Raw genomic sequence first — 15,375 nt, 5'->3', positions numbered from 1 at the left:
ACACAGTTAAAGTGAACGGAGAGAGAACAAAACACAACCATGAGTTGTTTCGCAAATACAGGTCGCAATGCATCTCCACGTGGGCCCATCCCGTCCTGCCCCTGACCTGTCAGTCACCGCGACAGCCGCAAAATTTGCTATCCACCCCCACCCGAAGTACCCGAGGACAAGTGCCATCCACTCGCCAGTCAAGCGCGGTGCCTTCCGCGAAGCTTCGCTCCCCCGATAAATACGCAGGCGGAAACGCGCGCACTCTGGACAGCACAGGAGACTCTGCTGCTGTCACTGAACAACAACAACAACAACACACAGTTGGAGCGCACGCGAAAACCGAGGTGAGGCGATCGCGCCGCCCCCGCTGAGCTACACAATCTTCCGCTGGGCCGGCGGCTCGGTGTCGTCTCTCCTGCGACCGACCGCGGCACGGAATGGCGTCGCCGCCGCCGGAGGTCGCCGTGCCGGTTGACGAGGAGGACCGGGAGACGGAGGGAGAGGATATCTGCGCGTTCGACATACCCGGCAAGAACGCCCGCGCGATCGCCTGCGCCGGTGGAGGGTACGTATGTCATCTTCGCCATTTCCTCGCTGCCGCTCCTCCTTTCGATTCAAATTTTAGTACGTAGTAGGGGGTTTTCTTTTCGGGCTGGAGGCTGGGGATGAAATTGCGGAAAATCCATGTGCACACCACGATATACTCCGTATCTGTTTTGCGGTTTGGCCTCCACAACGTCGCTTCTTACATTGGGGTTTTTGGGTTCCCTTGAACGGGCATCTGCTTGATCGATCTGTCACTAATGCCGTTCAATCATCACTGCATCAAGCAGCTCTGAGCTTCTGATGGATGAATCACGAATGCCTGATAATGGCGGAGGGCTGGATTAATCGATTTTTTTTAAACAAGGAGTGGTTGAATTTACGAGCAATGACTTAATGTGCTGAGAAACTCTGTGGGTGAATGTTCGTTGATTCATGTGCACCAGGATGTTGCATCAGCTACTTCATATATCTGTTGTGTCTGTATGTTCTGCCCATATATTTCTAAATTGGAGTGCCTTGTGTAACTGTTGCAGTTTTTTGAGATGATAACTGTTGCAGTTCGGTTTCGGTATCTTATAATGACTGCCTCAGGGTTATAATGATGTTAAACCACACCATTGATCATTGTGAAGCTTACGGGTAGACTTGTATAAAGTAGGAGGATGCTACCCCCAGTCTAGATACATCAGAATCTGGAAAGTTTGTTAGGCTATATTTTTCTTTAGGTAGTACTGGAATAAATTTTAAACTGTAGGGGCTTTGATGTTCCATATCACCAATGAGAATTCTCAAGAAAAACATAAAGTGTGATGTATAGGAATGTGGTATTTTTTTACTTCATGTTTCATCTTATATTATTACTTACAGCATTGCCTTTTCTCCCTCGTTTCAGCAAATTGCTCTCGTGCTCAACGCTTCACGTCGTTTTAGATATACTCTAGATCTCGCGAGGGATGAAGAGAGAGAAAACTTGAGAAGAATTATACGAGCTCATGCACAAGTTATACGGGTAAGTAACGTGGCGTCTGCCAGTAGACAAATGATGCTTCTCATTGACGTATAACGTTTGCTCATTCTATATTTGGATTCTTCAGGCAGTATTCCTTTTCAAAAACGCTGGTCAAAAGGCGCTACAAGGTACAATCTCCAGTTTCCTGCTAGTCGCTATATGGTTGGATGATTGCACACATTTCCTAACAAAATGGTGATGCATCACCCTGAAGGACCATATTTACATGTAAACACTGTGGCAATATTGGACACATCCACACGATTCATTGATCCATTTAATATCCATTGTTATGTGATGATAACTTTTCACATTTGAACTGAAAATATGCCATGGACACCCATCTTAGCAACCTTTAGCTTACTTCTTCTTCCGCATATTTCTGGTTATTTGGCCACCTATGTAGTATTTGTTTTTGTGAAGTGTGTGTGTGCTTAGTCAAGACACATGATACCTTATATATCTCATTTCATTAAATCTTAATCCAGTTATTCCTGTTAGATGCATCTTTATCTTGTTTTTAGTTTGATAGTCTAAATTATAGTTGATATAATTCTGTTTGATCAAACAGAATCTTACGATGGTACAAAATTTGAGTCACTCTCTCAGAGATTTCCAATTGATCTGGAAAAGCTTGTAATGTTGAACAGAGACCATGAGGCAATTATGCTTCAGGAGGTTGGAGGGGTAGGTTCAAATGAATTTCACCTGGATTGACACCCTTTTTATTTTTTACTCATATATCTCTAATGGCATGTCCTCGCAGGTCAGTGGGCTTTCGGATTTACTAAAGAGTAATTTAGACAGAGGAGTTAGCTCAAATGAGGACGAGCTGTTGCAGAGAAGAGACATTTACGGGGCAAACACCTATCCGCGCAAGAAAAGAAAAAGCATATGGGTACGCAGTTTTCCTTATGCTATGGCAGTAACTTTTTCCGGCGTGCCTTGTCTTATTGTTCATTGTTCTTGTTCTCTTGTGGGCTGTAGGGGTAAATGAAAAGTATTTCATGATGTGAAACTATTTTTCTATGACAAGTATAAATTTATTAAAGCTGAATGTATATGTAGTGATTGCGGGAACAAATATACTTTTGCAGCGTCAGAACTTAGAGCATACATGCGCACCATGTGAAGTTTACTCTTCCTTATGGAACTTCTGAGCCTTAAATCCATATATCATCAAGTTTAATATCTAGCAAATTATTATTTGCAGCGCTTTGTATTTGAAGCTTGTCAGGATTTAACTCTTGTGATTCTAATGGTAGCTGCTGCTATATCATTATCATTGGGCATGGCAACAGAGGTACTTCATGACATTATGATTTACCTTGGCTCCTTTCTTCATGTATTCATTTTGTCTTGTCTTTACACTGTAAGAATGGTTCAATTTCATAATACTTATTCCTATTTTGGTTTCACCATTGACGCTTTATTTAGGGTGTAAAAGATGGATGGTATGATGGTGGAAGCATATTCTTTGCTGTTTTTCTTGTGATATTTGTTACAGGTAATAACAGTATATTCTATTTTTATTCTTTTCTCTCCTATTGTTATTGAGTTTTGTGCACTAATCAGCTCATACAAAACCTTAAGTTGTCAAGGGAAGTGGCAGTTATACTGATATTTCAACACCCTCCCTCACATCGGGGATTATAGGCCTACATTGTAGGCTGGATGTGTTGTAGTGCTATTGGGATTCACATGTAGGCAGGATGCACCTGTGCAAATTTTCTTGAACAATGCATCTGCTCAAATGGTGTCAGTGTTGTGAGTCACCCCCGGTATTTTCACAGTGGCACCTTTCTTTTAAGAATGAAGTAAAATGAGCTGCTGGCTGTCAGACTCAGAACCTTTTGCTCTGACATGGTAACGATTGTAATGCACTAACCAGTTCATAGAAAACCTTAAGATATTAGGCAAAAACATGTTGCTGTACTGGAAATAATCGTGCTCTGATATTATATATGGCGTCAGTGATTTGCATACATGTTGCTGTACTGGAAATAATCGTGCTCTGATATTTATTTCTTCACAACCATTTTAGCAACCAGTGATTATAGACAATCTCTTCAGTTTCAACATCTGAACGAGGAGAAACAAAACATACAAGTTGAGGTGAGTATGTTCATCCTGATAATTTTAGAGTGTACTTTTTTTGTTTGGGACTGCGACTCATTGGCAGTGCATGATTTATCGTGACTAATAATTAGGTTATCAGAGGTGGTAAGAGAGTAGGAGCTTCAATATTTGACCTTGTGGTTGGCGATGTTGTTCCCCTCAAAATTGGTGATCAAGTAATGCATTCATCACATATTCCACCTTTTGTCTACATTTGAGCTATTTTTGCCAGATTGACGTGATTACATGCATTATTTGACCTTCAGGTCCCTGCAGATGGTGTCCTGATATCTGGTCATTCTCTTGCAATAGACGAATCAAGTATGACGGGAGAGTCCAAAATTGTAAGTGTTGATAAAAAGGAAAAGGCCAATAATTATTGTTTTCTGAAATCTGCCTTCTTAAATGTTCAAGTATGTTATACTAATGTCAGGTTCATAAGGACCAGAAGGCACCTATGTTGATGTCCGGTTGCAAGGTCGCAGATGGCTATGGCTCTATGTTGGTGAGTATCACTTGGTTGAGCCTTCCAAGTACATGAAGTGTTCAGCTTGTGCTTTCGTATTACACAATTGTGTGGCTACCGGTGTATTTTCTATAATTTGTTAGCATCTCATTCATTCCATAAACATATAGGTAACAGGCGTGGGTACTAATACTGAATGGGGTACGTTGATGGCCAATCTTTCAGAAGATATTGGTGAAGAAACCCCGTTGCAGGTTAATTTCTTATGTTCGTTTTTTACGACAAGTTAATTAATTTTTCATGGTATGTACCACGCAGAGAATAGTGTCAACTTATATTGACCTTTTTGTTTATATTTTATGACGGTGTTCCCACTTGTTCAAACTGTGGAGCAGGTGCGCTTGAATGGTGTCGCTACTTTAATTGGTATCGTGGGTTTATCAGTTGCTGGTGTTGTCCTTGTCGTACTTTGGATAAGGTGGTTTTCTGGTACATTCGTTCATTGTTATGGTGCACTTTAAGTAAATATTCTACATTTCGTGGATATGCTTCTCATGGTCACCTTCCATCTAAAATGCAGATATTTTACCGGGCATAGCAATAATCCAGATGGAACTACTGCATTTGTGGCTGGGACTACTGGTGCAAAACAGGGATTTATGGGGGCAATCAGTATTTTTACAGTTGCTGTATGTAATCCTAACCAAGTTTTCTTGCTTAATTACTATGATGATGAGGAGCATCAATTCTTTCCAAGTGAGCTGATTCTACAGCATTTGTCACCGTAGGTAACTATTGTGGTTGTTGCTGTGCCTGAAGGACTCCCTTTAGCAGTAACATTGACGTACGCATCTTTTACCTTTTTTATACAAATTCCTTAGAGATGAATAGGTGCATTAAACTGGTGCTAGTTTTCTTTCAGCCTTGCATATTCAATGCGAAAGATGATGCGAGACAAGGCTCTGGTAATGCATACAAAGAGATTTACAAAGAAAAACCTTTACTCCAGTATAAATCTGTGTTTTTGGTTTCGCATACAGGTGAGACGACTTTCATCTTGTGAAACAATGGGGTCGGCGACCACGATTTGCAGTGACAAGACTGGAACTCTTACCTTGAATAAGGTTTGTAAAGTCAATAGGCACTCCTCACAGAAAAAGAAAAGAAAAATGCTCTATGTACTCCACTGCTGCACTGCATATAATCAGTAATGTCTTCAGTTTGTGAAGTGCTTCTGTATCTTATTATTTTTTCTAATTGATCGTCTAGATGACAGTTGTGGAAGCATATTTGAGTGGGACGAAGTTGAATCCTTGTGATAATACTGGGATGATGTTTAGCAGTGTGGCATCTCTACTTGTTGAAGGAATTGCACAAAACACAGCAGGTGCTGTGTTTTCACCAGAGGTACAGTATAATACATTTCTCTTTCGGTAGGTTTTTCCTTGTACTTTTTGCATAATATGGCAAGCACATCCGTCGAAGTTCACATGTCATACCGAAGGATGCCATCCATTTTAATATGTTTCCTGTCTATAGGATGGAGGAGCTGCTGAAGTTGCTGGCTCACCAACTGAAAAAGCAATTCTTTCTTGGGGTCTTGAGGTATTTCATATATTCTGTTCTGTTCATCATTACTTCTTCCAAGTTTGTCCCATTAAATTGACAATATCTTTCATTCATCATTATTTCTTTCAAGTTTATTCCATAGAATTGACAATTCAACTGAATAGATTGGGATGAATTTCACCGATGTGAGGTCAAAATCTTCAGTTCTTCGCGTTCTCCCATTCAACTCAGTGAAGAAACGTGGTGGCGTTGCAGTGCAGGTGGTAAGCACATTTTCATGTACTTGATATTCTGAAGGAAATCATGTAATGTTAAATAAGAAATAGTCCTTTTTAATCTTCATTATTGACTTTCCTTCTATGTTTTAGTGCTAAGTATCTGACGTTTTCATTGGTTTTGCATCTTGTAGTTTCTTTGTGCGATTTACTATCTTTCAGAAAAATAGTTCTCACACACTTGCTGCATAAGTTGTATATGTTTTGTCTGATCCTGTCAACATAACATTTGTGTTTCTTTACATTTTCTCTTTGCCTTGTTTGGTTCATTTATGTTGTACATGAATACATGTTGCAAATGAGTGCTTTGTCTTGAATCTTGATCATACTATTTATGCTGTAATAAAATATTTCCTAGTTCATTTTAGTATGTGTTACCTCAGTGCTATTTGGTTTTGTAAGTGCAGTCAGATGCTTATGTACACATCCACTGGAAAGGTGCTGCTGAGCTAGTATTAGCATCTTGCAAAAGCTGGTTTTCTGTTGATGGTTCAGTTCATCCAATGAGTTCTGACAAGGTAAATACCAACCCAAATTAATTCGGGCCTCACTTCTGAAGTTTTACTAAGTTGTTAGTGCTTCTACAGTATAACGAATTGAAGAGATTCATTGACGATATGTCAATGAGTTCACTGCGCTGTATTGCTTTTGCATATTGCACCTGCGAGCTCTCAATGGTTCCTAGGGAGGATCTCGATAAGTGGCAGTTGCCTGAGGAAAATCTGACTCTTCTTGGAATGGTCGGGATAAAGGTGTGTGTTGTGAGATGGTGTTTACTTTATGCTTGTACCAGCATTTGAAAAGTTGTGCATGGCCTCTTCTGCTCTTTCTGTTCTCATTTATGGCTAATTTTAGCAGTCCATGCCATGATGCCATATCAGCGAAAAAGAATACAAGGACAGAATGGCCCATCTTCATCTTGCTAGTTGGATGCTTCAAAACCACAATGTCAAGTTTGATGTAAATGAGACACTACAGATTATTAAGAGATGGAGAAACTGAACCAAATGTGTCTTGTTTGGAGGTTTCTGTAAAATAGTTAGTCATGATGATACTGGGAGAGTGGCACCGGGATAATGGAGAATCACGGGACATTATGAAAGAATGGATTAGATGAGTTGAGCCCACTACGGTTGGCAAGCACGTCAAGCGGTCCTTCGCCAACTATAGTTTTCGGATGATACTTGGCCATGCTAGTTCATCAGTTTTATTTGCATCACTTGTTCCTCATGTTTCCCATCATTGTTAAAATGCCTGCTTCTTTCAGAACTCTTTATGTTCGAATCTGTTTAGGCGCAATTTTTTTTCCAGTTTTGCCATATATAATTTCTACCTACTGATGACTGCATGCAGCTATTCAGCCCTATAAATTCTTTTTTGATGTAGGATCCCTGTCGCCCAGGAGTAAGGGACGCTGTACAATTATGCAGTGCTGCTGGTGTGAAGGTTATTATCATCTATGGTTTATTATTGTTTGCTCTTATTTTCTTTCCTTCTATTTCTCTTTCAAATTCTTCCCCTGGGATTTTTAACTTATTGAGTTTATAATAGGTGGTTAGGATCAAGGCGGTTCGCTTTTAAAATGTTTATGATACTTCAGTTCCTTTTTTTTTTGCCTGTACCTTTTCCATTTGATTTAAATATCCTTGGTACTGCTTCCATACCATGTTAGGACAGTAATTCGTCATGCCTGATGTCTGTTAGTTGGTCGAATAATGTGATGGAAGTGTGTATATTAGTGCTGAGCAAATCCAACTTAATGCCGATTTTGTTGTTCAATTCAACTAAAACAATAAGATGGTAAAAAAGCAGATATCCTCTGATCATTGTTGTTGACTTGTTTCAGCTATGTATTGCAGTGATCAGATGGGTAGAAGTTATAATATTAAGCTTGATTTTATTTGTGTTTTAAGATAACATATTGGTTTCTCGCGTTTGATTAAAGCATTATTTTGTTGTTCTCAGAAAGCATATTTGTTTTAGGTACGGATGGTCACTGGAGATAATGTTGAAACAGCTAAGGCCATTGCTTTCGAATGTGGAATACTAAATGCAAAGGATGCTGCTTCAGAGACAATAATAATAGAAGGGAAGGTGTTCCGTGAAATGTCTGAAACTGCACGAGAAGAAGTTGCTGACAAGATTACAGTAACCCACCTCTCTCTATCCCTTCATCATCTATCTCATATTTGGAGCTTTCAAAACCACAAGCAGCATCTATGATACAGTATAAAGTACTATAAAATATCTTCTATAAATAAGAACAAATTTTCTATGATACAGTATAAAGTACTTTGTAATTTCTTGATGTAAAATATCTTCCAAGTTTATGAATTTGTTTGCTAAGTGGTCTCAGTTAATCTATCTACTTTTATTTCAGGTAATGGCGCGGTCTTCTCCAAACGACAAACTTTTGCTTGTGCAAGCTTTGAAAAGAAAAGGCCATGTAGTAGCTGTAACCGGTGATGGCACTAACGATGCCCCAGCATTACATGAGGTCTGTCTGCAAGACTACAACTATCTCGTTATGTATTCAAGTGTCAATCTAAAATCATCGTGTAATCCTTTTTTTCTTTGGTCTTATAGGCTGATATCGGTCTTTCAATGGGCATCTCGGGAACAGAAGTTGCTAAAGAAAGCTCAGACATTATAATCTTAGATGATGACTTCACATCCGTTGTCAAGGTTGTCTTCTCCAACATCAATGCATAATGTCTATTTTTATACAGAAGAAAAACGTCAGCATGTTAGCCTGTCATTGTACTTTCAGTTATCACACATACCGGCATGGTTTGTCTATATGCAAATATATCTATTTCATGTGATATATTGTGACAGATGCATACACAACAGTTGTACTACGTCACATGCCATAGTTGTGGTCTAGTGATAACTTATTTTAAACTTCTATGTAGAGGAAAAATCTTGACTTTCCTTCCTTGTGTTAGGTTGTTCGTTGGGGACGTTCTGTCTACGCAAATATTCAGAAATTTATCCAGTTCCAGCTGACTGTTAATGTCGCTGCCCTGGTAATAAATGTGGTTGCTGCCGTGTCCTCTGGTGCAGTTCCTCTGAATGCAGTTGAGGTTGGACTCTTTTCTTGATTTGTGTTATCTTCTTCTAATAGCTATATATCCCACAGTTATTATCTCATTTATTATTGCCTGTTTATGTGCATTCTTATTTGCTTCAGTTATTAAGCTGACATGCACATAAAAAATATTGTAAGAAACAATCAAAAATATGTAATATCTTTGTGGCAGACTGCTAAATCTTATGAATAAATATGGCGAACTACTGAAATATTATAGGTGATGCTGCAGAAATCTTATCTAAGATACTCTGAAGAAATGCCCTGTTTATTTGTTTACAACCATATCATTTTTCACCTGGCAGCTTCTTTGGGTGAACCTTATCATGGACACACTGGGAGCCCTTGCATTAGCAACTGAACCACCAACAGATAACCTAATGAAGAGACATCCTGTTGGCAGAAGGTACGATACACCATTCTACAAATTATTGACAAATTTTCTTTATATACTGTTATGTACTTTGTCGGAAAAACCATCATCATACACTTCTTATTTCACTTCTGCAGGGAACCCCTTGTTACAAACATTATGTGGAGAAACCTGTTTATCCAGGTCTCTAATTGTCTAATTCACCTGTACATATGCACATATGCAATTTTAAACCTGTTGAACAGCTTTTCTTCATATCTATATGGATCTGTTGCAGGCTCTTTATCAGATAACAGTTCTTCTAGTCTTCAATTTTGATGGCAAAAGGATTTTCCATTTGCATAATGAAAGTCGAGAGCGCGCTGACAAAATGAAGAACACCTTTGTCTTCAATGCATTTGTCTTCTGCCAAGTAAGATCACTGGCAACATTCATCGATTCAATATTATAGCGAGACTATAGTTTGCTGTCACTTCCTTGTGTAGCCCTAGCACATCCCCTCTGAATACCGATTTCGTTGTTGGATATGCATTAAAGATGCAAATGTACATATTCCTGATACATGTAGGAAATCATAGAATTCTTTCCTTACGCCTCATGTGCCATTCATGTCAGATCTTCAATGAGTTCAATGCTCGCAAGCCTGAGGAGAAGAATGTCTTGAGAGGAGTCACGAGCAACCGCCTTTTCATGGGTATAGTGGGTATAACAACCGTACTTCAGGTAACAACGTAGTAACTTGCTATCTGAACGCATACATGTTTTTGACAAGGCACAAGTAGTATCATCATCTCATCCAGCAGATCTTAAAAGTTGAGTTTCTGGACATCATCTCATCTTGCAGATCTTGATAATTGAATTTCTCGGGAAGTTCTTCGGAACTGTTAGGCTCGGTTGGAAGCTATGGCTGCTATCAGTTGCAATTGGTGCAGTCAGGTATATATAGGAGAACTCCATCGCACAGACAGGACACTTCTTTTCTACTCTGAATGCATATTTGTGTACAGTTATTTCATATATCCAAATATCCCTTTGTTTATGTGCCAGTGGTAAAGAATTTTTTGTCAGTTTAATTAATCTGGGCATTAATTTTCCAACACGTTGATGGCAACCCATAAATTACACTCTGAGAACTGTTAAAGAGTGATTTATTTCTTCCTTCCAATGGCCACATTACCATCTCTCTGTCTGTCTTTCCAATCCAGCTGGCCCCTCGCGTATGTTGGCAAGTCCATTCCTGTTCCGGCCAGACCTTTCCAGGATTACTTGAAGCACTGTTGTGCCTGGAGAAGGCCACGCCGCCGCGGTAATTTCCCTGCATACACAGTTGCTGATCCTTGTGCTTCCTTTTGTTTTCACCCAACGAGCTTATAGTAACTATCCCCTACATGCATTCCATTGTGTGCTGCAGATGAAGAGCAGGGCGGCAAGAGCTGAGACTTAGCCCGAGGACTAGGAGCAATTTTTGGAGAAGCTGCAAACGGGGCCAAAATTCAGGCTTCATCTCGACTGGAGCTTCAGAGAGGGGCAAAGAGCAGCCCCTGTAGAATTGGGCGCAGATGCGCCCATAGGGAATGAGAGAGAGGGGAGCTTTTTTCGGGGAAGGAATGGCAGGAAGCTTGTGCACTGGTAGATATCACTCAGTTGTAGTAGTAGTCTACAAAATAAGTACGGTAGTACTGTACGGGGTTAGGGTTAAACTCCCATCCAAATGGCTGTGAATTTGGAACAAGTTGTTGTGCTGCTAGAGAACAGCTTTCTTTTGCTGCAAGTTGCAGCTGTTTCCACTGATTGCTGGTGCCATGTGTAGGCATAAAGCCAGGCCCCTTTTGCTTATTCTGTTGGATTTAACAGCTCCAAGTACCAGCAACTATTGTCATTAAGCTACTGCAAGGTCTAATGTAGCCCAGTGCGCATGCACGGCGCGAACCTGCACCGCTGATGAGTGGCGTCAGGGGCCGCCGGAGCTGTTCCGGCAGGCGAGGAGAAGATGAGACGGAGACGGAGATGAAGGCAGCAAGCCATTGAATTGGGTTAGTTTTTCTTGCGAGCTGTTGCTTTTTTATTTAAGTAGAGAAACTGCAACAGAGTGATGATGACCACAAAGTGTCATCAATAGATAAACTTGCACAGTTGTTAGACAGAAATCACATCTTCCATTGAGAATAAAAACTTCAGAGCCAATTTCTGCCAGAACTGGTGAGCTGATATAGGATGATTATAAGCAATACAACTTGGTACATGAGGCACACTCTTTTCGCATGCCATGCCTAGAGACAGACCTCACGGTCCACTCTGTAGCACACTGTAATCATGCATGTGCCTGTGGTGTTTGTTCCCAGACAACATTCTGATACTGTGCTTCCCACAACAAAACCTAAATTAGTAATAGTACAACAACAACACTTGCATATCTACCCAAAGCATGGCCAAGCAGCTCACTTCAGTTCATTCTTATTACTGACAACAAACGATCTAGGCGGCAGCACTAGCAGTAGCATGAGTAGGCGAAGTGGCTCTTCTTGGTGATGTATGTGGAGACGAAGTCTGAGGCCTGCGCCGAACCGCCCACCACCGGAGCTGGGACAAGGATCTGGGTCAGGCCTGCCGCGATCCTCTTACCGGCCACGTTTCCGTAGAACATACCGGGGATGGCGGGGACGAAAACGTCGGTCTGCGAGCAGACCTCGAGGTCCAGGGCTCTTGCTAGGTCTGAATCGCCAGAATTCAGGAATTCTCCTTTCTTCTCAGCCGGCATTATGTCATCCTGCACAAAGACAGATTGTAAGTTAAAAATCTGGTCAAGAGAAAACAGAATATGACGCGGACTAATTAAATGGTACTGGATGAGTTACTTGCCTTGGTATAAGTGTGTGGAAATGCCCTCTTCAGATTATTCAGGCCTTTGTGCCACCATGTCTCTGTCAAGTAGATGGTTGTATTAGCAGAGAAGCCGACCTTCTTCAGGAAATTCAGAACCTCCTGAGGATTGTAACAGCCTTTCCTTCTTGCACCCGCGCTTGTTTTACAGGTCTTCTTCTCTAGCAAGTCGGTCCGCATATCGACCGCCAGCACCCTGCCATCCGATTTCTTGCTTAGCTCTTTAAGCCTGCCCAGCATCTGTTCAGCCACTTCTGAATATTCAGCGTTCAGTTTGAGCCCAGTGAACATTGCATGGCAAGCAGTTGAATCCAAGTCCTTGTTATTCGTCCCTTTCGGTTTCAAACTTACTGAAGAGAAAATAATTGCAAGTCGTAGGTAACTGTTCTTTTGGAAGGCGGGCTGGATGGTGTCCAGGATGAAGTCTTCTGTCACCCGGTTTGGTACTCTAATAACGGCTGGCTTCTTAGTGGTCAATTCAGCAGGAAGTTTATCTACTACTTTGACAACACCATCCAAGTTCATCTTAAATTTTTCCACATCGTACATGTCTTGGAATTTTCTGTTCATGAAATTTATATCATTAGTTCAGAATTGAGATGCCACCCCAAAGTATCAATCATCAATAATTGTTCTTCAAAGTAACAATCATCGGAGTCTATGAAATGAAAGCACAGTGATTTTGTGGAATTCAGAATATTCATTATTGTCTATTTTAGAGAACTTACTATTCATTATTTTGAGTTGCAGAACCGAATGTATTTATTTGGGCAGAACAGTAGAGATATGACAAGAAACTTCTTTGCATTGTTTATCCATACTAAGTACACAGTTCAATATTTAAATAGAACTAACCACTCATTGACAAAAAGAGTCACCAGAGTTGTCTTAAGACAGTGTTGATGTTCATTTGTGGGAAATAAATCAAGGTGCTCATATAGTGAACAAGAAAATTTTCTAGATGCTCATGTGGTGAAACACATGTTTTCACCAATAGATGTCTGCAGGAAGCCATATCTTATGGAACAGATTAAAATTGCATCATTTTCCAGAAACATACCGACTCTTTCCTAATTCATTTCCTCTGATTTCTGGAAGTACAAGTGTAGCTCCCAGATACCTTGCAATCACTACAGCATCAGCAATCTGCAACCAAAGGGCAAACACACAAACATAAGCTGATTTTCTGTTTACTCAACTACATTCATGAGGGCAAGTTCCAAGTTACGGGCGTACCTGTGATGCATGGTATTCAGGGCCAATAGTCAATGACAAGGTAACAAAACCGTTAGTCTGATCATCCTCTGCAGAAACCACAAGCATGAGTAACCAGATTAATCGGTAATTGTTATGGATGTGACGGAAAACTTCTTGAACACATAATATTGTTACTTGGGCTTGGTTTGGTCCAGCACGGCTTAATCTCCTCAGTAGCCTCGAGCTCCACTCCAGCCTTGGTTATTTCAGTATTGTCTGCGATCTTCATCGCATTGAGCTCCACGCCTGTTGCGTCCACGGCCAGCTGTTGGATGTTCAGTTTGAGAGCAGTTATAGCATGGCCACATCAGTTAAAAATAGCAGTTGATTTGTTTGTCGGCAGAGCATCTGAACAAGCCAAGGACTGGGAGACAGGGAGAGCATAAGCTGGAGGAGTGATAGTGATTCATGACATGGACAACCCTCACTGTAGCTCATACTCTAACATGAGATTATTTCTGTATAAAGAAATTAAAGTATTTGCTTTGCTTCCCCTTCTGCATTTTTATCTTTGCAATTGATGGTTTCTTTTGACCGATATATGTCCCCACAAACTCTGCTTTTTCTATGGAAAGCTCGTAGTCGCAGGAGGGATAATTTATTAATTACCACAGAAACCAAGCTTCTGATTCTTTTTTTGACCCCAAAGCTTGGTGCAACGTGCTGAAAAACTAGGATTGGATTATTAAACCCTAGCTAAGCCCTCAAAGTCAAGGTCACGTGACGGTCTGACACACAACTCTCGACAGTCGAGATGCCTTTCCTAGCTTAGATCCACAAATCACTTCAGATTTGGAGCCATCCATTGCACAGTGAACTGAAAGAAAGCATTAACTGAACTTTTATTTGAGCTTCTCATGTGACCGCGACGGCAAATCCGTTGAGATTTTTTGGCAAGAACTGGTACGAGAAATTGAAAAATTCCCAATCCTAAGCACAACACTGCACAGATGGGTCAAACCCACAGAGGTAAAATTATCCGTAGCATCTAAGCGCTCCATAGTCCAACCAAACGATGCAGAATCGAGTGAATGGCAACCAAAATCAGGAACCAGCAGAACAACAGCAGCGCCCCCAAACACCCGCTGCAAATTTCCTTCCAGAAAAGAACACCCATGTAAAGCAAACCGGAAGCGGGCGGGGAAAGGAGAGCTAGGGAGGGGGGAGGGGGAGGCGGGAGATCTCGGCTAGTACCTCGGAGACGGAGGTGAAGTGGTCGTGCTTGATCATGTTGCCGAGCATGACGAACATGGAGAGGGTGAGGAACCCCGCCAGCACCTGCCGCGGGTCCACCATTGCGCCGGCCGGCCGGCGGCGAGCGGAGCGGAGAGGAAGAGGAGGAGCACCGACAGGCGAGGCGACAGCAGCACGCGGGGAGCGCCGGGCTGCGCGTGTGCAGTGCGTACAGCCGCGCGATAGGGGCGTCTGGACTGGACTGGAGATGGAGTGGCACTGGCTGGGGCTTTAACTGCGGAGATTGCGATCCTGACACGGGCCGGGTCGCCCGGCACTTGTATAATTTATCCGTCCTGTTAAGCCTCGATCCGGAGAAAGTGGGTTTAGTACGCTTGACAAGGGAGATTAGTGGCCTAGTGGGCTCGGCTGTTTTAGTAAACTCCATAGAACCTGCCAATTGTGCTTCTCATCGTGCTCCATTTTCCATTTTCTTTGAGGGGTCCATTTTCTAATTTTGTTAGTAGGATCACTTGTGAAAATAAATTGTGATGTATAGTTTGCGTGCGAGCTCAATTTTATTCCGGTGGGTTTATTTGCTATTTTCTGCTACGGCTTTTTCGGCGA

The 15,375-nt window shown here is 41.4% G+C and overlaps 1 protein-coding gene and 1 pseudogene across 1 annotated transcript; one reads left to right on the top strand and one right to left on the bottom strand.

The window, feature by feature from the left end:
* Positions 1-270: 270 nt before the first annotated feature.
* On the top strand, positions 271-11,269 carry LOC125509859 (annotated as a pseudogene).
* Positions 11,270-11,622: 353 nt separating this feature from the next.
* Positions 11,623-15,032, bottom strand: LOC125509861 (protein MANNAN SYNTHESIS-RELATED 1-like). The gene is made up of 6 exons (XM_048674889.1): positions 14,770-15,032; positions 13,711-13,840; positions 13,555-13,622; positions 13,379-13,464; positions 12,298-12,880; positions 11,623-12,205 (listed from the first exon to the last, which is right to left on the bottom strand). The coding sequence occupies exons 1-6, from the start codon at positions 14,869-14,871 to the stop codon at positions 11,927-11,929; spliced, it is 1,248 nt and encodes a 415-aa protein (XP_048530846.1). The 5' UTR covers positions 14,872-15,032; the 3' UTR covers positions 11,623-11,926.
* Positions 15,033-15,375: the final 343 nt, after the last annotated feature.

This window comes from Triticum urartu, chromosome 5 (assembly GCF_003073215.2).
Source record: "Triticum urartu cultivar G1812 chromosome 5, Tu2.1, whole genome shotgun sequence".
Classification (NCBI taxonomy): Eukaryota; Viridiplantae; Streptophyta; class Magnoliopsida; order Poales; family Poaceae; genus Triticum; species Triticum urartu.
Note: the sequence above shows the minus strand (reverse complement) of the source record. Positions and strands in the feature narration are given on the sequence as shown.